Here is a 25,643-nt window from a genome sequence, read left to right as displayed (position 1 = left end):
ACAGAGGCTGCTGTGATTTTGGAATAAAAACATCCCGGATTTCCAGCCGATCCCCACAAGAGGAGATGTGGGACAGGGAGCACAGGGATGCTCACCCCAGGGACAGGGGGGACAAAATGCCTCAGTTAAACATCAAACCTCACTGAAAGTAAGTAATTCCTTTGAATCTTAAGAAAAGGAAGCCAAAATGACACAGCCCTGCCACGTTCCCCCTCCACGCTCTGAAAAAGGCCCGTGGAAAATTCGAGATAGGGAAAGCTGGTAATGATAAAATAATGATCCAATCCATAATCTCAATCTTAAATCCTCTTTCCTGAGACAGTTGGGGGTCCATCCTCCACAGGAAAATGATGAAGATTAAGCATTTTTAAATCAGGTCAGTGCCAGGGAAGTGTTTGCCCCGGGGAATCCTGCTGTGCTGGCTGCGTGCGAGCCCAGGGTGGGGGAATCAGGAATCAGTGGGGTCACAGAAAGAATGGTTTGGGTTGCAAGGGACCTTTAAAGTCTTATCATTCCACAGCAGGGACGCCTTCCACCATCTCAGGGTGCTCCAGCCTGGCCTGGGACACTGCCAGGGATCCAGGGGCAGCCACAGCTTCTCTGGGCACCCTGTGCCAGGGCCTGCCCACCCTCCCAGGGAGCAATTCTTTCCCAAGATCCCATCTAAACCTGCTCTCCGTCAGCTTCAGGCCATCCCCTTGTCCTGTCACCACATCCTTGGTGTCCCCCTTCTCTCTGTGCCACCATGCTGCTCCTGCCCTGCTGCCACCGAGTGTCCCCGTGCCCGGGATGGCACCAGGTGCTCCTGGCTCCTGCAGATCCTTCCTCACCCGCTCACCAGCACCTCCAGCAACATTCCTGAGCATTCCAGAAGCCCCCCAGGCCATGCTCTCCCTCTCTCCCACTCAACCCCAGGACATCACACACCGGCACCCTCAGGTCAGTGTTTTCACCATACCCAAAACATTTATTTCTCCAAAACTATTGCTAATGACAATGGATACACTTTGTTGCCCCAGTATGGATTTAACACTTCCAACACATCGACTCCTAATACTGTACAAGACTGTACCAAAAGGGGGGGGGAAACAAAACAAAACAAAAAAAGGCTGTACCTCCATATTGTACAGAGTTCTATGTACAAAGTACAATTTTACACAGTTTAATATATACACCATATATATATTGGTGTAGAAGACATGAAACAGTGGAAACTTGTTTTAGCAAGAACATTCCATCCCACCATGAAACAACTGCTGCTGACGACCCCAGGTTCAGACAGAAAAACACAATTCCTACACTTTGCAACCCGGTTTTCCTGCCTTACAGCAGGACCACTGGAAATCAAGAGATGGATTTCAGCAATTGCCCTGTTTGAGCTACATCGAGCTGGGCTTTCAGAGAAGCTGCTGCTCACAAGTATTGCTCCAGCAGTTTGGCACACTCACGAGTCCAACCCCTCGGGCTTGGGCTGTTCTTCACATCTCAGGGCTGTGCCTGGAGGAAAGGCTGGTGAAGTCCACTTCAGGAGTAAGGTTCCTACAGTGCCTCAAAAAGGACGGGCCCACCTACGATTCCCACTGCAAACTGCTGAGTGTTTACCCCGTGTGAAGCTTGGCAGATCAAGTATTAGCACGGCAGGAAGCTGCCTTCCCTCTCCACCTTCCCCTCTTTTTGGCCCATGGCTGAAAAACACTTTCATCCCAAACTACGTTAGAGGAAGCACAAAATTTATCAAGGAAAAAAAACCCGAACCAACAAAACCCTTGCATTTTCCAGGCCTTGAACTGCTGTTTTGGCATCTCTAGAGCCACCCAAATAGATGGTTTGCTGCTAGAACAGCCTGGAAAAGAATTCATCTGCCTTCTGGTGGGCGGTCGGCGGAACCGCTTGTGCGCGACACAGCCGGGGCCATCCCGGCCCCGCAGGCACCAGGCAGAGGGTCAAGTATTTCTATTTTTATTTCTTATTTTCAAGTACCAGGTTGTCACAGAGACACAGAGACATGCAGAGAGCCGATGTGGAAGGAGCTCAAACCCCAAAGTTCAGTCCATGAAGTGCTTGGTGTTTCCCCAGAGCTGGCGCCGGGAGCGTCCCTGGGGGTAGGACGTTCCCTCCTTTCCACCTCTTGTGCTACCAGCCCACTAAAGGAACAGCTTTGTGTCCCCAGCTGCATTTGTGGGGAGTTAGCCAAGGCCAGATAAGCCCAAAAAAGGGCTGGGTTTTTTTTTTTTTTTTGTGAAAGCTAAAAATCTCAAAATAAATAAATCCCCAGCTTGTTAAGCTCAATTTCCTGTTCTGGACAGGCCCATAAGCAATGGAAGTGCCCCAATGCTCCTGTTTTCCTGGGGTTTTGAAGCAGTTTTTGAAGCAGTTCCATACCCAGGGGAGTTCAGTGTGTTTGCACTTTGGGGCGCATCCCTCTGCAGCCAGGGCTTGGTCCTGCCAAGCACAGGTGCCCCTCACCTGGCCACCAGAGCAGTGCCACACCTGGGGGGACAGGGGCACCGCCTTCCTCTCCCTGCTGCGCTCGTGGATGTGCTGGACAAGGGGCCCGAGCTCAGCCTCTCATGGAACCAATCCAAATGACTCAGCAGGGATTTTTGGGGCATTTTTCCATCATTCCTGATTCCTCACTGAGAGCATCACCTCCTGGAAGTGTCCCCTCCACACGGATCCCACCGAGGGAGCGTCTCCACACCCCCAGCAAGGATCTGAAGTGCTGAGAACCAGAGACGTCGGTTTTTGCAGAAGGACACCTCCCAAAAGCTCCATAAATCCCCAAACCTACGCCCTGCTCCACTGAATTTGAGGTTTTTGACACAGAGAAGAAGAGAAATAAGGCAGCAAACTCCACCTGCAATGAACTTCTCCTGTCCCAGTATTGCTGGAGCTCTTCCAAGCGTGCCGGGTCGGCCCCGTACCAAGTGCAAGGTGGGGAACTACAGCAGATGGGATTTCTTGCCAAGCTGAAGTGTTTTGATTCAGTAAATAAATTTATGAGAACTTGGTTATCTTAACCTACTTTTGTGCAAGAACAATCTTGCCTTAAAAAAAAAAAAAAAAAAAAAACAACCTAAAAAGAAAAAAAAAAATCAACAAAAACTCCCAAAACCCAACACATGAGGTATTCAGCACAGGAAACCCAAAGACTCCTTTTGAACAGGTATCAAAATACAGACATATACAACAACTTTTTTTTTTGTTCTGCTGTCACAGTGCACTCTAATTATTTACTCATTTTCGTTGCAATAAAATACCCAGTACAGATAAAATGAGAGGGTTTGATCGTGTCCCACTGCTCGCACATGAAGGACAAATTTACAATTAATAAACTTTGGACGACCTCAGAGAGGCAGAAATTAAGCAATGGTTCAAGCACACTGCTCCATTCCCAACTAGGGAAATAACCCAGAAAAGGTCTGAGCTTCAGAAACCATTCAGATTGATCACCTAAAACCGTGTTTCATTTTAGAAGTTTGTTTTTTTTGTTTGTTTTTTTGTTTCTTTTTTTTTTTTTTTTTTTTGCTTTGGATTATTTCAACCCAACACCTGATGAACAAGGTTCATACAAAGCACTATCGAACAGACAGACGTCATTCCAGTTACCAAACACTTCTTTTGTCTTTATATTCGACACAAACGTTACAGGAAAAGTCATGAAAAGAGGATTTCCTTGGAAGAGCTAAAATTTCTTCGGGATATGAAGATGTGGAGTGACATTGGTACCTCCCCAAGCAAACCACTGTGTCAGACCTGTCCACAGGGAGGGAACATTTCCAGTTCCTCCTTCCCACCTTTCCGGCAGCGACTGCTCATAAAACACTCGTGGCAAACGTCCTCTCAGCCTTGTGTGTTCACAGAGTGAGGAGGACAAGCTGAAAATCTCCTTTTCCCCCATGATTTCGTGTGTGATTTTCTTGTTTCATCCCCCCTGCGTGTGATTTTTCCAGCCGAGGAAGAGGAAGGACGAGCTTCAGCCTGTCCTATTGCTTGTGTCAATCACAGTGCACACCAGAATTCCAGTTGAGTTGCTCCATATCCAGGTGATCCTGCCAAGCACCTTGCCCTTGGCAGCAGGATTGTCCCAGAGCTGTGGATGCTAGAGAAGCACAGTAAGAATTCAGATACAGACAGTTGCTGTTACAGTAACCTGAAGTCTTTTTTTAATTTTTTTTTTGTTTGTTTTCCATCTAATTCCACACTTCAGACCTTGAAGCTGGAAAAGAGCAGCTCCTCCAATGTGCTGTGCGTGGCTGAACACTTATTCTTAGGAATACTGAATGCTAGGCATAAAAATATAAAAAGAAAATAAGGCATTAAAATGAGGCAAAGTCAATTTACAGAGATCCTGCTCTTGACACAGATTAACTTTGGTCATTTGAGACCAAAAAAAAAAAAAAAAAAAAAAAAAAGAAATTAAAAAGCCCAAAAATTCTTACTAAAAAGGAAATGCCAGAAAGTTCTGCCTGAGCAAAAAATTACAAGTTTAACCATTCTATTTTTTTTTTTCCCCAAAAGAACAAGTGATTCCTTGGTGGTAGAAGTCCATCAGAACCTGAGAGCAAAGGTCGCTGGTGGCACCGGTGGCATCTCCTGGAGGGGCAGGGACAGTCACACTCGTACCATGGGGCTTCCCCAGGAAAGCTCAGGAGAAAAGGGAAACGAGGAATGTTCTCCCCAAAACCTTCCCAGTGCTCCCCAGTTCTTGCATGTCCTTAATTCAGGGCCCAGAGGAAGCTGGCTTTTTGGAAAGTCATTAATTATGGATTGATTGCTTCAGTAGAAAGGGGGTTGTGCGTGTGGGGATGGACAGGGATGCAGGAAGACCCTGCTCCATTTTTCCAAGTATCATCCTAAATGCATGGAAAGGACATTTCAGCCACTCTTCTTTGTTTCTTCTCTTTTAAGTGCCAATTAAACTGACTTTGCAGTCACCAGGAACTCACAAACTGAAAGGAAACTCGGCTTCAGTGGGTGAGAAAAATGACTTTTCTTATCCTGTCCTGAATTCATTATTTGATGGAAGCCTAAGACGTGCAGCTTGTTTGAAATCCCGGAAGAGCTGAGGAACGAGGCGAGCTCAGGGTCAGCCAGTCTCCACTCCTAAGTGGCACAAGCCTTTTAATTATTAAATTAAATAAATGTGGGCACTGCGGAGAATTCCCAGGGGAGTACAAAAGAGTCTGTGGATGCTGCTGGCTACGGATAAATACAAATAATAGCAAAGGATTCATTCACAGGTCAGCCCTGCACGGAGCAGCCACTGCAGAGGCCACGTGCTGTCACATCCCTGTCCCCAGCAGCGTTCCCTGCACTGCTCTATAAGAGCAGGCAGGGACAAGGCAGGGAGCTTGAGAACTCCTGAGCGAAGTTTTTACAGTGCTTGGCGCTGGGATTGGGGTCAGGATCTGTCCTGAGGAACGGGCAAACCAGCAGAGTGTGTCTTGGGGATGGGCTCCCAGCAGAGGATGCTTGTTTTCAAAATGATCTCTTTTTTTTTTTTCACATTCAGTCTCCTGAGAGCGACACCACATCAGAGCCCACGGGCTGAAAATGCCACTGGAAACAATAAAGATGCTTTTAAATATGGGAGAGCAAAGGGGGAAACCAGTGAAGATTGTCCATAAGCAACAACTGGGCTCTTTGTTGTGCTCCCAGAGCTCAGGAACATGTTTGTTTATATCTGCACAGACACGCCTTACGTAGAACTCCACAAAATCTACAAGTGTTCCAGAGTAAACTGATTTTTCCATGACAAATAAAGCATGAGGCTGGATGGCCAAAGGCTTTGGCCGTGAGGGGGAGGAATGGGGAGCAAACAAACAAAACCAGAGGATGTGATGGAAGTCGAGACAGACCCTTAACCACCGTGGCACCAGCGGGCGACGGAATAATAATAATAATTATAATAATAATAATGCACAAGAAACAGGCATGTCCAAGCTCCACGTAACCAGTGGCACCAAAACATGCAATAGACTAAAATCTATCCTATTGTTTCCCTGTGATAAATGAAACACAGAATATAGAAGTCACTACACCAGTATCCCAAAACAGGACACCACCAAATGTTCCTTCCAGCGGCCGAGCACTTGAACAAGGCATCGAAACCAAAATCCAACTCATCCCTTGGTGTTTTCCTGCTCAGCTTCACAGTGGATCGTGGATTGTGGATTTCCCAAGCGTGGCAGGAGCTGTCCTGGGGACGTGGGACGAGGCTGTGGCCGCTCAGGAGCTCCCAGCAGCTCCCCTTCAGTCCAAGGATTCGTTAAATAGCAATTTTAATGTCTTTGCCAGAGTCTCTCCATGTGGAACAGCAGGAGTTGCACCCAGAGAGCAGCATGGGGTGTATCAGACAGTACAGGACTTGTCGGGGGGCTGCTGAGGGGCAGAGGAGGCCACGCCGGGGCTGCTGGCGCTGGTTTTGGGGAACACGGCGGGCTTGGGCCGCGTGGCCGGCGGCTTCACCTGCGTGGCCATTTTGACAGACTTGACCGGCCGGAAGGTGCAGGGGATGTCCCCAGCTGTGCTGGCACTGCGCTGGAACGGGGGCTCAGTGTCCTTGAGGAGCTGGGTGTGCAGGGGGCTGGAGGGCTCCGAGGTGGGGGCCACCACCGGGGACGTTTTCAGGGGCTCCAGGGTGTCGAGGACGACGTCGGGCGTGTGCTTGACGCTGCTCTGCCTCTCCAGCTCCCGCAGCTCGTTCAGGGCTGAGTTCATGGTGGCTTCAATGTCCTGCAAGCACAGCAGAGGAGCCCAGTGAAGGCACAGCCCACACACACAAATAACCCGATAAAAGCCAGGTTTTGAGCAAATTTTTGTTTTCTCAACACCAACCTCGGGGCAAGGACCAAACCGTGCAGCACTGCATCCTGCAGCCAATAATCACTAACATTTTCCAGCAAGAGGGAGCAAAATAATTGCTAGCACTGCCTTGATGCTAATCTGGCCCTTCACTGTTCCTGATGCTGCCCAGACTTCAAAGTAAAGCCCCAGTTGGCAGCAATGAACAGAAACCAAAGCACTGGTGCCCTTTCTTGCGGTTTATTTGGCACACGGGATTCAGGAGAGTAAACTCCTGAAGGGAGCACTGACAGCTTGGATACTGGCTCATGGGCCACACACTGAACGCTGACATCCTCGTGGGCTCCTGCTGCCTCACTGGTTTTCCTGCTGAGCTGTTCCCAGAGATGTATTTCACAGGACTCAGAATTTTAGAAAACACAGAAGATGTCAGAAACACGTGCAGCAACCAAAACTGGCCCTTCTCCTCCCTCTTAAAAATGATTACAGCTATTAACAAATAAATATAAAGAGAACTTCTGAACTAAAACCAGGGGGTTTTGTCTCGGGACCTACACGTTGCCTGCTGGAGAGTCCAGCGGTGCACAGAACTCCCTGGGGAGCAGGAGAGCTCAGCCTGCCTGTGACTCACACTTTTGGCTGCAGCTTTCCAGCTTCCTCAGAGCTTTTTCAGGGGGTGGGGAAGGTAAATCAGTCAAGGAATGGTGGAAGAAAGCAGAGGCAGAAATCTGACGCCTCCCACTCTATCTTGAGGCCAGGCAGATTTTCGTTATGAAGTTGGGGAAATATGCAAGATGGTTATTGGGTGGTGTTTGAGCAGATACTACAGAGAAAAACACTGATTTAATTAACACTGCTTGGGTTTTTCTCCCTCCTCTTTTTTATTTATTTTCCCCTCCTCTTTCCTTTCTGTCCCCAGACTCTTCTCCAGTGAAACAATGGAGTGAAGGTTCTGGCAGGGAGAGGAGACAGAACAACTTCAGTCAGAGCCTAATTGGAAAAACAAAGAATCTGATTTATGTCAACCAAAGCCTCAGAAGGACAGGGAAACACGAAGACAACAGGAGCTGTACACTACATTTCCACTTTAACAAATGGGCTCAAGGTACTCAAAATGGCAAAACCAAATTCCCATCAGCATTAAACCCACTGAGTTTTAATGTGCCCCTTATTTATTATGTGGAGTTGCTGTTTCGTCAATAAAAATTCCCTTTATTTCTCACATATTCCCCCCAGCTCCTTAGGAACCTGCAGAGCCCCGAGCCAGGCAGAGCAGTCAGGTCTCCAGGGCTGGCTTTGTAACCTGAGCCTGGAGCATTCCTGGGCTTCAGGCAGAGCCATCCCTCCCACCCTGCAAACAGTGGGTACAGGCAAGCGCAGGCACATCCACCCTCTGGGAGAGGGAAATCTGTAACTCCACATCTTTTGTAGCCAGCCTCGACTTCAAGGCCCCTGTGTGAGTAACTAACTCCTGAAAACCAGCAGGGATACGTTCAGAGCTGGTTGCTGATCACACTCTGAGCCCTGCAGGAAGATGAGGATGCCACTGGAGCACTGCACAAGTCAGCAGCCTGCTTTTATTTGGGCTGTGCTGCTCCACGTGCTTCAGGAGAGTGTTAAATCCACAATAAATACTTCATTTCTCTCATGTTGAAGTTAGGATTGTTTAATTCCCTGCTGGCAGCTTTGGAATCTGTGTCACTTTCTGAAATGGGTGTTTTTAGCGTTGAGATTAGATTCTGGGTAATGAGCAGGGCCAAGTTTTTATGGAGGAAGGACCTGACTGTTTATCTACCCTCAGGAAAGCAGCCTCAGTGCCTTGCACACAGGGAGGATGAAAGCCCAGGCTGGGGCTGTGTCCCAAGCTAATATTCCTCTGAGAGAATCACAGAATGCTTGGGGCTGGAAGGGACCTCTGGAGTCCAACCCACTGTCCAGGCAGGGTCACCTGCAGCAGGTGACACAGAAACTCATCCAGGTGGGTTTGGGGTGTCTGCAGAGAGGGAGACTCCACTCCCTCCCTGGGCAGCAGTTCAGGGCTCTGCCACCCTCACGGACAAAAGCTCTTCCTCATGTTGAGGCTGAACTTCTTGTTTTAATCTATGGCTCCTTGTGCTATTGCTGAACAGAGCCTGGCACCATCCTGACACTCCTTGGGGAGATTTGTATGGATTAGTGGGATCCCCTCTCAGCCTTCTCCTCTCCAGAATGACCAGGCCCAGCCCTCCCAGTCTCTCCTCATCAGGGAGATGCTCCAGACCCCAAATCATCTTTGTGGGTTCTGCTGGACCTTCTCCAGCAGCTCCTTGTCATTCCTCAACTGCAGAGCCCAGAAGTGGAGAGACAATTCCTGCTGTGGGACAGGCGCTTGTGCACCATCCCAGTGTGACCAGTTTGTCCTCCCAGTGTCCCCAGAAATGCACTGGGAGGACTGGGAATCCACAGGGGAGTTAATGTGCCACAGCCCACCTCGCTCAGGCAGAATGTGTTGGCTCTTTGCTAGTGAAGCCACTGACAGAAAACATTTCCCAGCTCCTCATCCAGAGCTGCCCTTCCCTCCCGGGGCATGGACACAAGAGTAAATCCCACCTTGCACTCTAACACCTCTTGCATCCTATTGTAAATGCAGGTGAAGCCGGTGGGGAGAAATGCTGATGTGTGACTCCAGCTCAGAAGGCTGAATGATTTATTATAACTATGCTATAATACATTAATACACTATTTAAAGGAGATACTAAAACTACAAACCTACTTGTTCTAACTCCCATATCTAACTGACTCGTGACCCTCTCTGAGAGTGCAGCCACAGGTGGGTTGGATTGGCCACCAGGCTCAAACAATCCTCACCAGAACCCAACCAAGCCATCACCCCAGGTGAACAATTCTCCAAGCGCATTCCACATGGGAAAAACAAGGAGCAGAAACAGAAATTGTTTTCTCTTTCTTCTCTCTGTGCACCTCTATGAAAAATCCTGAGAGAGAGAAGAATGTGCCAGCCACAGCATCCCAGCTCCTCCCAGCCCCCAGGCAAAGCCCAGCAGCAGAAGCTGCTGCTCACCTGTGCAATGACCTCGGGGTCCATGGGCCGGTGGTTGTTGAAGCTCTTGGACCTGCCAGCAGTGACAGCCTTGCGGATCTGCGGGCTGTCCATCCTGCTCTTCAGCGACGAGTGCCGGCTGATGGAATTGAGGCTGCCGTGGCCACTGATGGAGCATTTGTCTGGAACCTCCTTGGGAAGACTTTGGCTCATAATGGGCTGAGATGAGGGCCTGGAACCGGCTATGGCCCCGGGGGAGGCTGGTTCTGCCAGGGAACTACCTAGGCCGTGGCTGTCACTTTGGCGGAACGCTCTTCTGATGCTGCCTGACTCTGGTTTCTTTCTTTGCCTTCAGTCACAAAAGCAAAACAAGTCAATACAAGCAGGTACAGAGCTGTCATTTGAAGATATCCCCCCAAAACAACACACAGGACAATGGGAAGAGACACAGAGGTACCCAGATTACAAACAGACCCAGGGGTTGAGGAGTGATTGCGGTACAGTGAAATAATTATAAATTATAAATCATTCCAGTTCCACGCTTCTAACAACAAGGCTGAGTCCTGGCAGCTGTGCACATTCATAGCAAAACCAGAAAACTTGGGTGGAACGTGATTAACTTGGTCAAGAGGAGAAGAATTTATACTGGAACAAAAAAAAAAAAAAAAACCCTCTGTGCCATCAACAGGTTTTGATGATGTGTTTTTATTACATTCCAAGAGCAGAGCTACAATCTTTGACTGGAGGACACAGTATAAGTCTACTAAGCTCCTGGCCCAAGGCATCAAGTTATTATTTTCAGAGATCAGCAAGCAAAGACCCCCAGTTTGGGGTTAATGATCATTTCCAATGTTTGCTGGTGGTAGGAGATGGTTCTTTTTCATGGCTTTGGCAGGACCACAAGGCATGGGCTACAGATAAACCAAAGAGATGATGTCAAATGGATGAACTGGTCCAAAGAATTTAGTTTCTACCCCAGCACCATGAGGTCTGACAGCACGATTCCACTCAAATCATGGGAAGGCCAATGCAGCAGAATACTTTATGCCATAGGTCTGAAGCTTGGCATCCATTATACAGGGAAGGATCCATTTATATATAGCACCAGCCCCCATGAATAACTGCAAGAAAGTGTTAACTCCAGTAGGATTTTGGCATCCAAATAATAATTCAGTGGGTGGCACAACTGTCATTGCGAAACCATCTGATTTAATTTTGCTCAAGTCTGTTCACACATAGGTCAGAAGATTCATTCCTAAAGAAAAAACAACAAAATGAGACTTATGCTACTTATTGCTAAATATCAGGTTCCCTAGTAAAGGGAAAAAAAAAAAAACAAAAACCAAAAACTAGGGTGGACATTCCCCAGGCTTCTAAAAACCACTACACACAACTCTACCAAAGCCAGCAGATGGTGAAGCTCCAGCACAGGTCTGTTATTACACAAATCTCTCCATAACTGGCAGAACGGCCACTCCAGTGGCTCAGACAGCAAATATCATAAAAGAAAGCCCAGATCCCAAGCTGATGCAGATTAACACGGCTTCCCAGATATCACTGGAGCTCTGCTGAATCCCATAAGGAAGGCCCAGGCTCTCTAGGCCATGAGCAGGGTCCAAATCTTTTAAAAGGATGGCATTTGTCCTAATGCCTTTATAGACTACATTGCGTTAAATTAACTGAAGGTTAAGAACATCCCCTCCCATCAAACTGTAATTATCACATAAAACCTTCATTGCACAATGGAGAGAGGTGGGGGTTTTTAACATAAAGGAAATAATCAGAAATATAGGGGGGGATAAATCTGTCTAGAAAAACTATTTAACAGATCATGGAATTTAGTCTGCCACTAGCTTGATTTTCCAGCTTTTTATTATGTTGAGTGTTGGCTAAAGCAATGATTTCTGGTGGAGGAGACAAGGTTAGAGCAACAGGAGGTTGTGCTGTTCCACTGCAAGCATATGGTTAGTAACCCGAGGTGAGGAGTGCTGCAGAAACAAAGGAGTGCTCCAGGCAGTGCCAGGTGGTGGGACTGCAGGTATGGCATTTATCACAAACTGGGACACAGCTTCCTGGAGGAACTGTCCCCCCACCCCATCAAACAGGACGTGGCAAACGTGGAGGAGACGTGACAGATCACAGAACACGACGAGGGATGGGGACGACGACACGAGATCTCAGCCCAGCACTCCCCTCCCTTCCTCTGTCTGCTCAAGGCATAAAATAGGGCATATTTGGGAAAACAGGACCAGATGGCACCTTGGAGACAGGGAACAGAAGCCAGTGGGGTTTCAAATGAGCATCGGCCACGCTGGTGACAGAGAGGGGACAGCAAAATGTGAATTAAAAGAGGGGGAAGCAGAGACAAAGGGTGGCAGTGCTTGTTAATGAATCCTTTTCAGGGAAGGAAGCATTTCACTGGACTTATCACCAAGCTCTTGACAGGCAGGGAAAACAAGGCAAGGCTGCTCTTACTTGTTGATGTTTGCAAGGTAAATATCTGCGACGTGGCCCCCGCTCGGGCAGCTGGCACCAGCTCTGGCTGTCACCTTCTCCTCCGGTGGCTCAGAATTTATTTCTATTTCCGACTTCGGGCTGGACCTTTCTGACATCCCATCCTCACTAGGAAGGAGGAGGGGAGGGTATCACAACCACAGCAGGAGCAGCAGTGCTGGGTTTCCAGTCCAGCACTGTGCAAATGTACAGCAGCACGGTGTCAGGGTCCTGAGAATCACCAGTGTCCTTCAAATCACTGAATGGTTTGGCTGGAAGTGATCTTAATTATCTTCTTCCACCCCCCTGCCTTGGGCAGGGACATCTTCTGCTACCCCATGTTGCTCCAAGCCCTGTCCAGCCTGGCCTTGGAACTGCCAGGGATCCAGGGGCAACCCCAGCTTCCCTGGGCACCCTGTGCCAGGGCCTCCCACCCTCCCAGGGAACAATCCCTTCCAATACACCCAGTCCAATCCTGCATCCTCAAGCTATTCCCCCTCCCCCTGAGCACCTGATTCCCGTGAGCACCCTGGAGATCCCAGCCGTGCCAGACACCAGAACAATTCTTTCATCTCCCCTCCACCTCTGGGAGCTCCCCTGTGTGAAAATCTGAACTCTCCCGCGGCGTGTGGCCACAAAGGGCCATGCCAGGGTGGTTTTGGAGGCTGCAGGGTGGCACGTACGTGTCCTGCACCACGATGTACTGGTGAGGGATGAGGCCGTCGATGCCGTTGTGCCGTCCCTCCCACCAGTCGTCCGAGGCGCGCTGGTAGAGCAGCAGAGAGGCTCCTTTCTTGAAGGACAGCTCCCGTGCAGTCCTGCCCAGGTAGTCAAACTTGGCTATGGCCTCTATGGGCTCACACTCTAGGAGACAGAAGGGAACAGACTGAATTCCACTGAACACCTGGGCTCAGGTGAGCAGCCAGCAGTTTAAACCTGCCACCAAGCAGAGCATGAAGAGGACCAAGCGTTCCTTCTTCAGGCAGCAGAGGGTTGGAAACAGGAAGATTCACAGGGGAACCCCTAAACTTGAGGATGTTGCCCTTTCATCCTTTACCTTGATGCCTCAGGTTTTGGCTTTTCTATTTTTCAGATTCTGTGCTGCTTTAGTGTGTGGGTCTGAGATTCACATTAGGGGATGGTGAGCTCTCTGCACAGAGCAGGGAGACAAAGCAATTCCTTCTCCAGCTGGGGACCAAGGACAAATGATCCAAATCTCAGGCCCAAGAGCACAAACAACGTGGGCTGGAGAGAGAAAAACAACCAGGATGGGACTGCATGGGCTAAAGCTGGAATTGGACAATGAACTCTAATCTGCAAATGGAGCAGAACTTATAAAAGTGACAGACCCTGTGACCAGCTGTGCATTTTGTGACCATTTTGGGCTGTGCTGCCCAAGGTGGATCCATTGAGGCCTCTTAATAAATCCCTGCTTTATTCTTGAGCTCTGTCCAGTCTCTGCTCTAGCTCAGCCTTCACAAGCCATCAACCTCATCCCTACACAGAGGGCACATTTGTATTCTCCAAGCCCTAAACCCCCTCACAGAAATTCAAGCCAACAATGATGGAAGTGGCAAGGGCAGAAGTAGGGTTTCATTGAAATCAAAAGGGTTTTATTAAAATCAAAAGGGTTTCATTAAAATCAAAAGGCTCACACTCCAGGAGATAGAAGGGAATAAACAGTTCACTAAATACCTGGGCTCAGGTGAGCAGTCAGCAGTTTGAATCTGCCAAAAACCAGAGTATGAAGAGGATAAAGTGTTCCTTCCCTCTCAAGGCAGCAAAATTCAGAGGGGAGCCTCTAACTTAAGGATGTTGCCCTTTCATCCTTTACCTCATCCCTACACAGAGGGCACATTTGTATTCTCCAAGCTCTAAGCCCCCTCACAGCAATTCAAGCCAACAGTGATGGAAGTGGCAAGGGCAGAATTAGTGTTTCATTAAAATCAAAAGGGTTTCAGGGGTGGGAAGCAATCGGGTGCATTCCAGACAAAAATCTGCCTGTGGTTCTCCTTAAAAGCAGCTGAAGTGAATCCCCAGGGCAGGCAGGGGAGGGAAACATCCTCTCATTCCAGTCTGCTTCAGAAATAAAGCATCAATTCAGAAGGAAATTTCTGTTGCCTGTGAGGCTCACCTGAGCCAGGAGAGAGGAATTCTGGCACGGTGGGAGGCCCTGCTCTTCATCCAAGTGTCATGGAAGCAAAGGAAAACATGCAGTGCCTCCAGAGCCAGGCTTGGTGCAGGGCTGAGGACACAGAGCTGCTCCCTGGGATGTTCTGTGCCCACTCCTGCGAAGCTCACACAGCAGCTCCAGCCATGCCCTGCCACTAATCCAGGTCCCTGCAGGACTCTGATATTATACAGAGGCACAATAAGGGCATTTAAGACACTCAGGAAAATCAATGTGGAGCTCCCGTGGATTATTTTTAAGGCTCTGAAAAAAAATCTGCCACTGTTTGAGTGTAAATGTGTATTCAGGCAGCTCCTGGTGCTGGGCAGGGATCAGGGGAATGGAGATGAGCTCAACCACACAGCCCCAGTGGGCTCCCTCTAATTACTTTAAAGGAGCTTTAATGCAGCCAAGCAATCCATGGAAATTGAGTTCTTTCCTGGAGAAAGAGATTTGTGGTTCCCCTCCCCTGATCAAAGAGAGATCTGCCACTCCACACAGAGATCTCTGCACCACAGGAAGCTTCTACAGTGCAGGAGGAAACTAAAATGGGCTGAAAGGCCAAACGTGAGGCACAGCCTCTCCAGTTATTCCTCGGGAGAGGATATGCTCCAGAACTGGGTCTGGAGCTGCCTCTGGGCTGCAAGGCAGTAGCAGGGCTTGAGAAAATAATGGTGTAAATCCATCTGAGCCAGCTGGAGCTCCTCAGCCACGCGGAGCGAACAGAGCAGAAGCGTCTGCCCCCAAAAAGCCCCACCAGCACCCGAAATTACCCAGCACCAAGTGACTGAGGGCAACCAGCAACAGGACCTGTGAGATCCACCCCAGCAAGCCCTCCACTGCCAGTGGTCAGACTCACACAAATCCCATTTATCAGTCCTCAGCAACCAGCCAGGGATTGGGAAGGGTGGGGAAAGCCTGGCCCATGCTGGCAGCTTGTGGCAGACTCCCCAAAGCACGTGCTTTTCTGGGTTTGGCTCCTTCCTCCCTCTTGCTTGCTCTGCCAGCTTCTCCTAACAGTAAGAAACCCCAACAATGCTGTTTTTTGGTGTCCCCCTCCATTTAGGAAGGGGATGGGAGCGTGGTTTGGTAAATTCCATCTGCTTCATTAAGAAGTGTTTATTGTTCCAGATGAGCGTGGCACTCAGGTTTCTTATGTTTCCAATTTGCTTTTTAGGACTCTGGCTTTTCTCCAGAGGACTGATTTCAGACTTTAATTTCCAGTAGCTTTTTCCTACTTACACTTATGCTCAGAGAAGAAAACTGTGTGAATGAAGAGCAATAAGGCTAAGCCAAACAATTCCCCCTGCCAGTCTGACAGCTTGGGCAGACAAGCAGCAGATTAAAACATTTCCACTCGTATTTATAATTTAACAAACACACAGTCTGCTTGTCTTTCAGCAGCTCTGACCTCTCATACCTGTCTCAAATCAGTTCAGGAAGGCTGATGAACTGCACAGATGCTCTGCCAAACAGGGCCTCTCCCCTCACCCCAAAACTCCTCCCTGCAGTGGAGGTGGCTGGGATGACAGCTTTACTCTGGGAAGGGTAATCCCAGCCTCCCCAGAGAGTTTTGGGAGGTTTGGTCCCATCTGAAGACAGAAAGAGGGAAAAGCCCCAGGAAGATCTGTGGTGGAGCTGTACCTGCACTGCTGAGAGGTGTGACCAGGGTGTGACACTGCACAGCCCAATTAGCATGAGACTCCTTAATTAACCATCCCTCAAAGAGACCCAGCCCCAGCTCCTCAGTGCCAAGTGCTCCCTTCCAAAAGCTTCCTATGGAATATTCCATGGAGGCTGCAGGACTTCATCCAAAACACCTCCCAGCCTCACCTTGCTCAGGGGCCCCAGCTCCAGAGGCTGCAGAGCAGCGTCCTTCTCTGATCTCTGCTCCTTTCTCACCCTTGTGCCCTCCCAGACACCAAAAAGATCTAAAAAATCCCAGCCACAAACAGCACAAGCAGGCTGCAGGCCTGGGCCCGGGATTCACTCCCTGGGATGAGGTGGGATGAGGTGGGATGAGGTGGCCTGTCCTTCCTTACAGCCACTGAATTGCTTTTCCTCAGAGATCCAAGCTCCAGGAGGACACATCCTCATGCATTTTTCAGAGCTCCCACTTGTCAAACAGACCACTCTGATCACAGGGAGGGATCCTGTGCTCCATTCCCCTGCAGAGGGGTGGCAGTGCCAGTGCTCATTGCTCATTTCCCTTTCCCTTCTCACTGGTATGTGAACACCAGAGGGTCACACAGAATGGACAGAGCTGTAAGAGCAAAGCCACTGGGAGAGCCAGGATGCCAGGGGAGGGTTTGTAGGCAGCTGCTGGAGCAGAGAGGCAGCACAGGAGCACCTGGAAGGGCCACTGAGCAAATTCCTGAAGGCCAGCTCAGAAAGGAGGACACCTAATTTTAAGGGAATGCTGCTTCCCACCTCTGCAACTGAGGCCATCCAAGGAAAACCACCCCAGAACTCCCAGAGCTGCCAAGGGTCTGAAGACAAGAACAAAACCAAGTCCTGCCCTGGTGGCCAGCCTGCTCAGCATGCCAGGGAGCATCGTTTCACATCAGTCACTTCATCCTTCCTCTGCTCTGGAGGGGGCTCACAGGATGTTCCCCATCCCAGGAGGAGCCTCTGGAAGTATCCAGGATGCCCACGACTGCAGTGGCACCTTTTCCTCAGGAGATATCCTGGAATTCTCAGCCTTGGCCCTCTTTTCACTGATCAGACAAGAAATGTAACTGAGCTTCCCCAAGGAAATCCAAAAATTATCTCTGAGAGAGGCCCTCAGGATTGTCTGCTCTACAACCCAGCTCTCAGAGGAAGACAAGCAGGTTTGGGGTTTGTTTTGCTTGCTCCCTTAAAGGGCTGGGGCTTTGAGCACTCACAATTCTCCTTCCCGAGCCACTGACAGCAGAAATGCCTGGCACAGGCAGAAGGGAGTGGGAGAGGACATGGAAACACACCCAGCCTCCTGCTGTGACCCCATGAGAAGAAGGGACACGTTCAAAATTGTCAGGTAATTGTAGAGATTCCCACTGATCCTACACCTTTGAGCTTTGTGCCATCAAATGCTGCCACGGGATGCTTCGAGCGAGCGCTCCGACTTCAAACTCTGCTTTGGATCTTTAAACAAGCACAGCCTTCCCTGCCTCCCCCAAGGCAGGCTGCACCAGTTACCCCAGTAAACAGCAGACCTCCCATACCATCATCACTGGTGTGGTGCTCAGCTGTGACGTCCTGCACTGAGTCCTCTGTCAGGGCTCTCTCTCCGTGAGGGCTTTCACTGCAACAGAAGGAAACAGGGACAGCTGTAACTGCTGGGAATTGAGATCCCTCGTGGCCAACAAGCAGACAGAGCTGGGAACATCCTGGAAAGTAATCAGAACTGGGAAGGTCCTGGAGAGCAACCAGATAGAACTGGGAATCCCTATCAGGAGTCAATATTTAGGTTTTGCTGCTACAGACACTTTGTGGATGCATGTGCTGAAGTGGCTGTGGATAAAAAGCTGAATTCTTTCTTGATCAGCCAAACCAAACATCTTGGTGAGCCATTCTGAGTGCTATCAGCAAAGTCCAACTTCACATCTTACAGCCTGGACCTCTGGAGATGCTGAGCACTCGCACAGCAGTGCCAGGCTGGGTCCAGCTCCTCCCTGCCATGCCAGGATTATTCCCCTGGCTGCATTCTCCATTGCTCTAATTGGCTCATTAGATGGCTGATGAGAAAGCTGCAACTTCCTGGGGGAAATCATTCCTTGATTTATAACGATATTTCCAGGTCTGTGTTTGTCATCTCCCTCCATCCCTTTTATCACCATCTTAAATGTCCCATTCATTTCCCTCAACAACTCCCACAGCCCAATTAGTTGCCTGTAAATAAAGGTTCCAGAGCACCTAAACTACCAAGAGGACTCATTTATGTCTGGCATGAAGAAAAGCTTTGAAAGGATCAACAGACAACAAGTGGCAAGCAAAGGTTATGTTTTTGTAAGAAGCTCCACGAGCAGTTCCCTCTGGACAGGAGCAGAAAGGAAACTGGAAGAGGATCCATTGCCTCTCCCAGGCAGCTCCACAGAGCTGCTGCCAGCTGGCAGCCCTGCCTGCCCTGCCTGCTCCTCTCAGGAGAAAAAAAAAGGGCGAAAAACCAGTGCTAGCTCTTCATCTTACACCAGAAAACTCCTTTGCTGCCTTCTGCGACTCCTTAAAGGGGATTTTTAATCTTCTTCACACAGGAGAATTGAAGAAGATTTTGGCCCTGCAATGGTTAAATAAGTGATGATGGTTGGACAGTGCTCTCCCCCTGGCAATCTACCTCCTGTGCTCTTTTGAATACGAGGAAAACAGAAAAAGGAGAAGAGGTGAAATGTCTGAATAATTCTGGCGCCTCATTCTGCTTAATCCGCAGGACACCAGGCTGCCCAACATCTCCTGAGCCAGCACCTCAGCAATCAACCCTTCCCATCCTTTGCAAAGCCTTTATGCTCTTTAATAAAGTTTACAGAAGCCTCTGAAGCCAGCTGGAGGCCCCAGGAGGAAGCAGCATTGAGGGCTAAAGTTTCACCCAGACTGTGAAGTCATGTCGAGCACAGCTGCGGCTCCAAACCCTGCACGGGAGCCACGTGCCTCTCCCCAGCCATGCCTCCTAAAAAGCAGCATTTTCCACCTAAAATCCTGTCCTTGCTGCTGGCTGAGCCCTGGGTGCTGCTTTGGGAAGCAGTGGTGTCACCCTGAGAGCCCCGAAGGTGCCAGCAGGAAATCCTGCCAGAGGAATGGAGTGGAGCAATTCCCAGCAGGGAATCGAGGGGCAGCTCCCACCTCTGCTGCTGTGACAGTGACAGGACGGAGGGGAGGGCTGGAGCTGTGCCAGGGGAGGTTTGGAGGGAGATCAGGGAAAGATTTTGCTCCCCAGGGAATGGGCACAGACCCCAGGCTGCCAGAGCTCCAGGGCAATGCTCCCAGGGATGCTCAGGGTGGGATTTTGGGGTGTCTGTGCAGGGTCAGGGGCTGCATCAATGATCCCTGTGGGCCCCACCCATCCCTTATCTCCTTCCCTGATATCACCCCCAGCACATTCTGCCCTCCACACCCCCCTGTGCATTGACACCCACACTGAGGGCACTCAGCACACTTTTATTCCCTTCACCTCATGGCACAAAACCTCTTGTCCAAATTAATGTGTTTCCTGAAGGCCATAAATATTACTGAGTTTTTTTCCCCCTGCAATTCCTTCATGTATAACATCAGCTAAAAACATCAGAGAGAGGGGTGAAATTAAGAGAATTTCCAAAAGGTTTTGGCAAGTCCTCTGCACACAGCAGTGAGTTTGGAGGAGCCTCTAAACGAGGAGTGATCCCACAGCTCTCAGACAAGCCAGGGAAACAAGGCTTGCTCTGTCCCCACAGTGCCTGCATTTAAAAAACCTATTTATTTTAGTCCACGAAAATCATCATTCACATTGCTGTGAGGCTGAAGGAGAGCAGGAGCAATGGGGGGAGAGGTGGGACACAAATGAACATTCCTGATCCTCAAAGGGAGGGATCAGCTCGGCCAGGAGGAAAGCAAAGCCCTCCTTTCCTTCCCCCACTGCCCAAGCTTCCACCCCAGATGACAGGAGCCGCTCTGCCTGAATTGCTTCCAGATGTGCTCTCAGACTGAGCACGTGGCCGGGCCTCTGGAGCTCCAGGCTGCATGGAAATGGTGATTTTGCATTCCTGCCTCTTCCCTCCCCCTGGAAATTAAACTGTGCCACAGCCTTGGAGGTTCAGCTGCAAGTGACCCCTGTGACTGAAGCAAAGGCAGAGAGCAAAGGCAAAAGCAGGAGAGAAAAGAAGAAAAAAGGAAAAAACAAACCAAACAACAAAAAGAGATTGATTTTGGCAGCTACCAAGCCGGAACATCCAAGAAAATCCCTCCACAACCATGCCCTTCAAGATAAGTGAGTGAGGTTTGACAACTGAATAGCTACTTTATACCAGCTTATTTCTTTTAAGCTGATGACTCTCCAGAGAGACCAGAGCCATCTTTGCTGCTATAAAACACATTTTTGAAAGGCTGGACCAGATGCTGCAATCCTGAATTAGCCAACACTGCTGCAGCATCCTAATCCATGGATGAACACCCACCCGTGGCTCTGCTCAGAGCACCCGTCATACCAGTAATCCTCTGTGTTTCCACCTCTGCTGTAGACTGGGCCCTCCAGCTCCCTGGGCCCTGGGAAGATGTTCTCATGCTGGATGATGATGGTTTTGATCAATTCATTGACGTGAGCCTGGCAAGAGACCTGGTCGTGCCCCTCGGGCACAGACATCAGCGTGGGCCCAAAGCAGATGGCCAGGTTGTAGGGATCCATCATGTTTTCTTCACTGAACTGAGACAAACTGCAAAAAACAGAGGTGGGAAGGAGGGTGAACAGCAGAAATCACCATCCCCATCACCATCCTCTGCTCAGAACACACAGCTGAGCTCGGAAGGTTTCTTTTGGGTTTTATGGGATACAAATGTGTTGGATCCAGGTAAGAAATGAGCCACTGATGGTATTTACTGAGAAATGAAATAGAAACTGCAAGGGGAGTTTGACAGCTCTGGGTGCTGATTTTATTATTTGACTTTATTTCTTCTCTGGTATTGTTGTTCAGAGCCCACCTGCAGCCCAACTCAAGACTGGGGTTACAGCAGGACCCCCCCATGCCATGGATTTCAACTGAAAAAGCAGAGGCTAAATGAGATATTGGGAAGAAATCCTCCCTGTGAGGGTGCCCAGAGCAGCTGTGGCTACCCCTGGATCCCTGGCAGTGTCCAAGGCCAGGCTGGACAGGGCTGGGAGCAGCCTGGGATGGAGGAAGGTGTGTCCCTGCCCTGTCCACCCTCAATAATTCCATGTCCATCCCAGGCCCTGCAGCAGAGCCCTGGTGCTCCCAGGGGTACTCACTGATTGAGGAATGCAAAGAGGTATCTCATGACAATCAGGGTGGTCTTGGGCAGGTTCAGCAGCACCTTCCGGACGTGCAGCGCTCGCTCCTGCAAATTATCCATGGCTGGAAGAGAGAGAGAGAGCACCAGAGTCACCCCTGCTGCCCCAGAGCCAGCAGGGCCCCCTGCTCTGCACACTGGGCAGCCAGCAGAGCAGCAGCAGCAGGGGATTTGGCTGCAGAACCTGCTGGCAAAGCCTCTGCCAGAGAAGGTCCCCGGGCACATGGGACCCTCCCTGTGAGCGTGGGAGCTCTGGATGTCACCTGCTCCAGGGGCTCTGGCACAAGGGCTCATTCAGGGCAGCTGGGAAAGGTGGGTGTTTGAAAAGGAGAAGCTGTAACGCTCAAATTAACATAGTTAAAGGGTGAGGCAAAGGGCTCTGTGTGCAGCAGCCCGCTGAGAAAGAAGTGGGCAGCATAAATCAGCTCAGAAGGGAGAGCTCCTTGGGGGAGAGCAGATTTTGCTTCTCAACAGAACACAAATCCAAGTCTGGAAATGCATTTATCAGGAGCAGAAAAGCACAGGCCATTTCTGAAGCTGTCTCCTCAGTGATCTTCTGCCTCTCTTCAGAGGCTGCCCCTGCAAAGGCCATTTCTCTGCTTGGACAATGGAACCATTCTTCAATTCTGGGGGACGTAGCAAGAGCCGGGCCACTTAAAAACAACACAGAAACCACAAACAATCCTCTGCCTGGCAGAAACACCTTTAGTAACCATGAAAAATGTTAACAGTGAGTGCCCTGATGATTGATATGCTGGAGCAGGAGGCAGTGGATGGTCCCTTGTGGGTATGAAGCTAAAAGGAGTATGAATAAAAACTACCTTGTCAGCTGAGGCCAGCACACAGGAGCATGGCAGCAGATATCCAGGGAAAGCAGATATCCAGGGAGCCCTCCTGGTGATCCCTGCCTCGGAGAGGGCATTTCTGACATCCTCTGATGACAGCTCTTCAAGATTATTTTACACAAGTGAGGGTTTTTTGCTTTATTCTCTTTTTAAAGAATCCTGTCGCCAAGCCCTGGCTCACAAAACCCCATCACACAGCCCTTAAAATCTATCAATTTCTATCTCCTTGTTCATTCATGTCAGAGCAAGGAGGGCTAGGAAAAGGTGACTGCTCAGACTGGGTAACAGAAACCAGCCCAGCAGCACAAACCCAGCCAAAGAATCGCCAAAATCTCACCCTGGAGTCAGGGAAAAAGGGGAAAGGGAGGGAAGAGAAGTGGGGGGATGAGGAAAATTAATCCTATTTCTTTCCAGTTCTTCATGTACTTACTGACACAGGCAATCAGGTCATGGAAGATGTCCTTGGGGAAGAGGGGGTGCTCCAAGCCTCGGAAGTAGAGCTTGAGGACTCCTGCTATGGAATCCATGTCGTGGTCGTTCTGGTCCCCAGCCAAGGGATCTTCCCCTGAGGAGCAAGGAGAGAAAAATCAGAATATTGGAGGAAATAAAACACTGGAAGAAACTGAGTTGTGTTCATCCCACCTAGCCCAGCTGCACTGCAGGAGTGGGGCACAGAGAGATCCCCAGTTGGGAAGCTCTGCCAGGACACCTGGGACAGCTCCTGTCACCCAAATGTCACCCTGACACAGAGCTGGCACCCACGGGGGGTGTGGTGGTGCTCCTGCAGCAGAGACACTCCAGGTGTTCCGGGCAGGTGTGAACATCACAGCTCCAGCACCTGGCTGGAGGCTTCAGGCAGACCCAAAACTGCAGCTCAGGTGATCCAGGGGACCACTGAGCATCACACACCTGGCCTAGGTGACACACAGACATCACACACCTGGCCCAGGTGACCCATGAGCATCACACACCTGGCCTAGGTGGCACACAAACATCACACACCTGGCTAGGTGACACAGGAGCATCACACACCTGGCCCAAGTGACACACAAACATCACACACCTGGCCCAGGTGACACACAAACATCACACACCTGGCCCAGGTGACACAGGGGACCACTGAGCATCACACACCCGGCTAGGTGACACACAGACATCACACACCTGGCTAGGTGACACACAGACATCACACACCTGGCCCAGGTGACACAGGGGACCACTGAGCATCACACACCTGGCCCAGGTGACACACAAACATCACACACCTGGCCCAGGTGACACACAGACATCACACACCTGGCCCAGGTGACACACAGACATCACACACCTGGCCCAGGTGACACACAGACATCACACACCTGGCCCAGGTGGGTGCAGACACAGCGAATGGGCTGGGGGAAGTGTTTCTGGGACAATTTGTTGCTGCAGATCCACCACGGTTTGTCTGCATTACCAAAGGGAAGATGCTCACTCAAGGAGTTTTCCCTGGGGAAAACTCCCTATCAGACATAATTAGATTTAATGATGGGGCAATCCTCAAATTGAAGCTATATATATCCATTATGTGACTGAAATTACCAAAGCTTGCCTATTATCTTAATAACACATGGGATAATAAATGGGCCACTCCAAACCTGAGCATTATCCCTGATATTAACTGCCACCAAGGGCTCTGGATGAAGTAATAAACTGCAGGGACCTTATTGTTAACTTTGGCAGTTCCCTATATCACAGATTTTACAGAGACAAGTGAGATGAAGGGGGAAAAAAATCCTCTTTTTTATTTCAGCATGGAACAAGTGGGTATTTCCCCAAGCTGGTATTTCTTAATATAGAAATTTCTTCATATAAAAATCTGATTCTGATACTTTTTCTGCCTATGACACACATTCCTGCTTCCCCTGCTGCTGAGGGTTTTCACTCTCAGGTAGATGGAGCTGAGGACAGGTGACATCACCCACCACACGTTGCTCATGAAACTTCTCTCTCCCCCAACAGCCAAATAAACTCGCTGTGCCTAATTAATGACTGCCCGTCTCCTGCAGCAGCAAGCAGAGAAAAACACTGATCCTATTCTTTGGGAACACAGATTCCAGGGATTAACACAAGCCCTGTTGTTCCCAGTGACCCAGGGACTGCCTGAGGAGCAGCTCCTCTGAACCTGCTCTGCCAGGGAGAACAGCCCAGCAAGGAGCTGATGAGTCAGGAGGCTCCCAACTGCTCCCTGCCTTTGTATGGAATGGCTCTTCCCAGGGAAAAAAAACCCAATCTATTAAAAGCTACCTCATATTAACACTCTCTTGAAATTTCCCTCTCTCCCTCGCTGGTATTTGGAATAAATGTAGCCAAGCTGTGCCTCAACAACACGGAAAAAACCATGGAAATTCATCCTCCAGCACACAAAGAGCTGGGGGAGAGGGGAGGAAGCTGCAGTTACACCTCATAATGAAATCCTCTATGTCCTTTAGTGTTGCAAACAATCAATAAGCTATCAGACATGAGAGGAGATTGAATTCAGAATATTTATTATACAGACACTCCACAGGCTACAAAGCACAACAGCAAACAAGTGAGAACTCAAGGTTAATGAGCACCAGGGAGGTGTTTGGGAGAGCCTCACCCAGGAAACACAAAAATCAAAGGGACAGAACGAAGTGAGCTGCATTCAGGGCAGTTCTGAGTATTCACACAAATTCCCACGCTTGGCAATAATTTCTGGGACATGGGAAGAGCCCTTCCTTACCTCTCTCAAATGCATTTTTGATGTCGTTCACTTCAACCTGCGACCCAGACACTCTGAATATTCCTTCATGCTGCAAACCTGCAGGAAAACAAGAGATGCTGATAACAAGATAAGATAGATTAGATAAAAGAAGATGGCACCTTCAGCAGCTACAGCTCCTGTAATAAAGATAAAATAAGAACAAAGGCAGGGGATGCTGGTTTAAAAGCTACCTTACCCTGAGATGTCCAGAATATAAAAAACCAGAACTCAGCACAGGCAGAAAAATTATCAACCCTTCTAAACTGCCAGAGTAACAGGGCTCTGACAGCCATTCATGTTATCTCTCACCCTGGAGGATCCCCAGAGGATTTTACAACCTAGAGGAAGTCATAAACCAGCAGTGGAGCAGCCAGGAGTAAAATATGACCAATGTCAGGAGGAAAAACCTTTAAAATGTTTAAAAAGGACTCAGTGGAGTCTGTTGGAAAATCAAAGCCAATTCTGGAATCTGAGTGAAATCAGCATCTCCTGATGGCCACGATTTATCCCCCATCAATTCCCATTCCAGTGTGCTCTCGAGGATTTTTCCACCAAGTA

General features: G+C 49.5%; 1 protein-coding gene across 8 annotated transcripts in view; it reads right to left on the bottom strand.

Annotated features, from left to right (window-relative positions):
- Nucleotides 1–4,156: 4,156 nt before the first annotated feature.
- Nucleotides 4,157–25,643, bottom strand: part of SRGAP2 (SLIT-ROBO Rho GTPase activating protein 2) — a 102,080-nt gene continuing 80,593 nt past the window's right edge. For 7 of the 8 annotated variants that reach the window (XM_068173151.1, XM_068173153.1, XM_068173158.1 and 4 more), the window contains 9 exons: nucleotides 25,065–25,142; nucleotides 22,752–22,886; nucleotides 21,436–21,541; nucleotides 20,660–20,884; nucleotides 17,711–17,790; nucleotides 13,021–13,201; nucleotides 12,320–12,466; nucleotides 9,866–10,193; nucleotides 4,157–6,738 (listed from right to left, as the gene is read on the bottom strand). In XM_068173151.1, coding sequence (XP_068029252.1) covers nucleotides 6,355–6,738; nucleotides 9,866–10,193; nucleotides 12,320–12,466; nucleotides 13,021–13,201; nucleotides 17,711–17,790; nucleotides 20,660–20,884; nucleotides 21,436–21,541; nucleotides 22,752–22,886; nucleotides 25,065–25,142 — 1,664 coding nt within the window. In that variant the 3' untranslated portion in view covers nucleotides 4,157–6,354. Of the gene's footprint in view, nucleotides 6,739–9,865; nucleotides 10,194–10,533; nucleotides 11,100–12,319; nucleotides 12,467–13,020; nucleotides 13,202–17,710; nucleotides 17,791–20,659; nucleotides 20,885–21,435; nucleotides 21,542–22,751; nucleotides 22,887–25,064; nucleotides 25,143–25,643 lie in introns of those variants that run through there. The other variant, XM_068173159.1, reaches the window with a different exon arrangement.

Source organism: Anomalospiza imberbis, chromosome 26, assembly GCF_031753505.1.
Source record: "Anomalospiza imberbis isolate Cuckoo-Finch-1a 21T00152 chromosome 26, ASM3175350v1, whole genome shotgun sequence".
NCBI lineage: Eukaryota > Metazoa > Chordata > Aves > Passeriformes > Viduidae > Anomalospiza > Anomalospiza imberbis.
The sequence above is the reverse complement of the archived record's forward strand: the minus strand, read 5'-3'. Positions and strand labels throughout refer to the sequence as shown.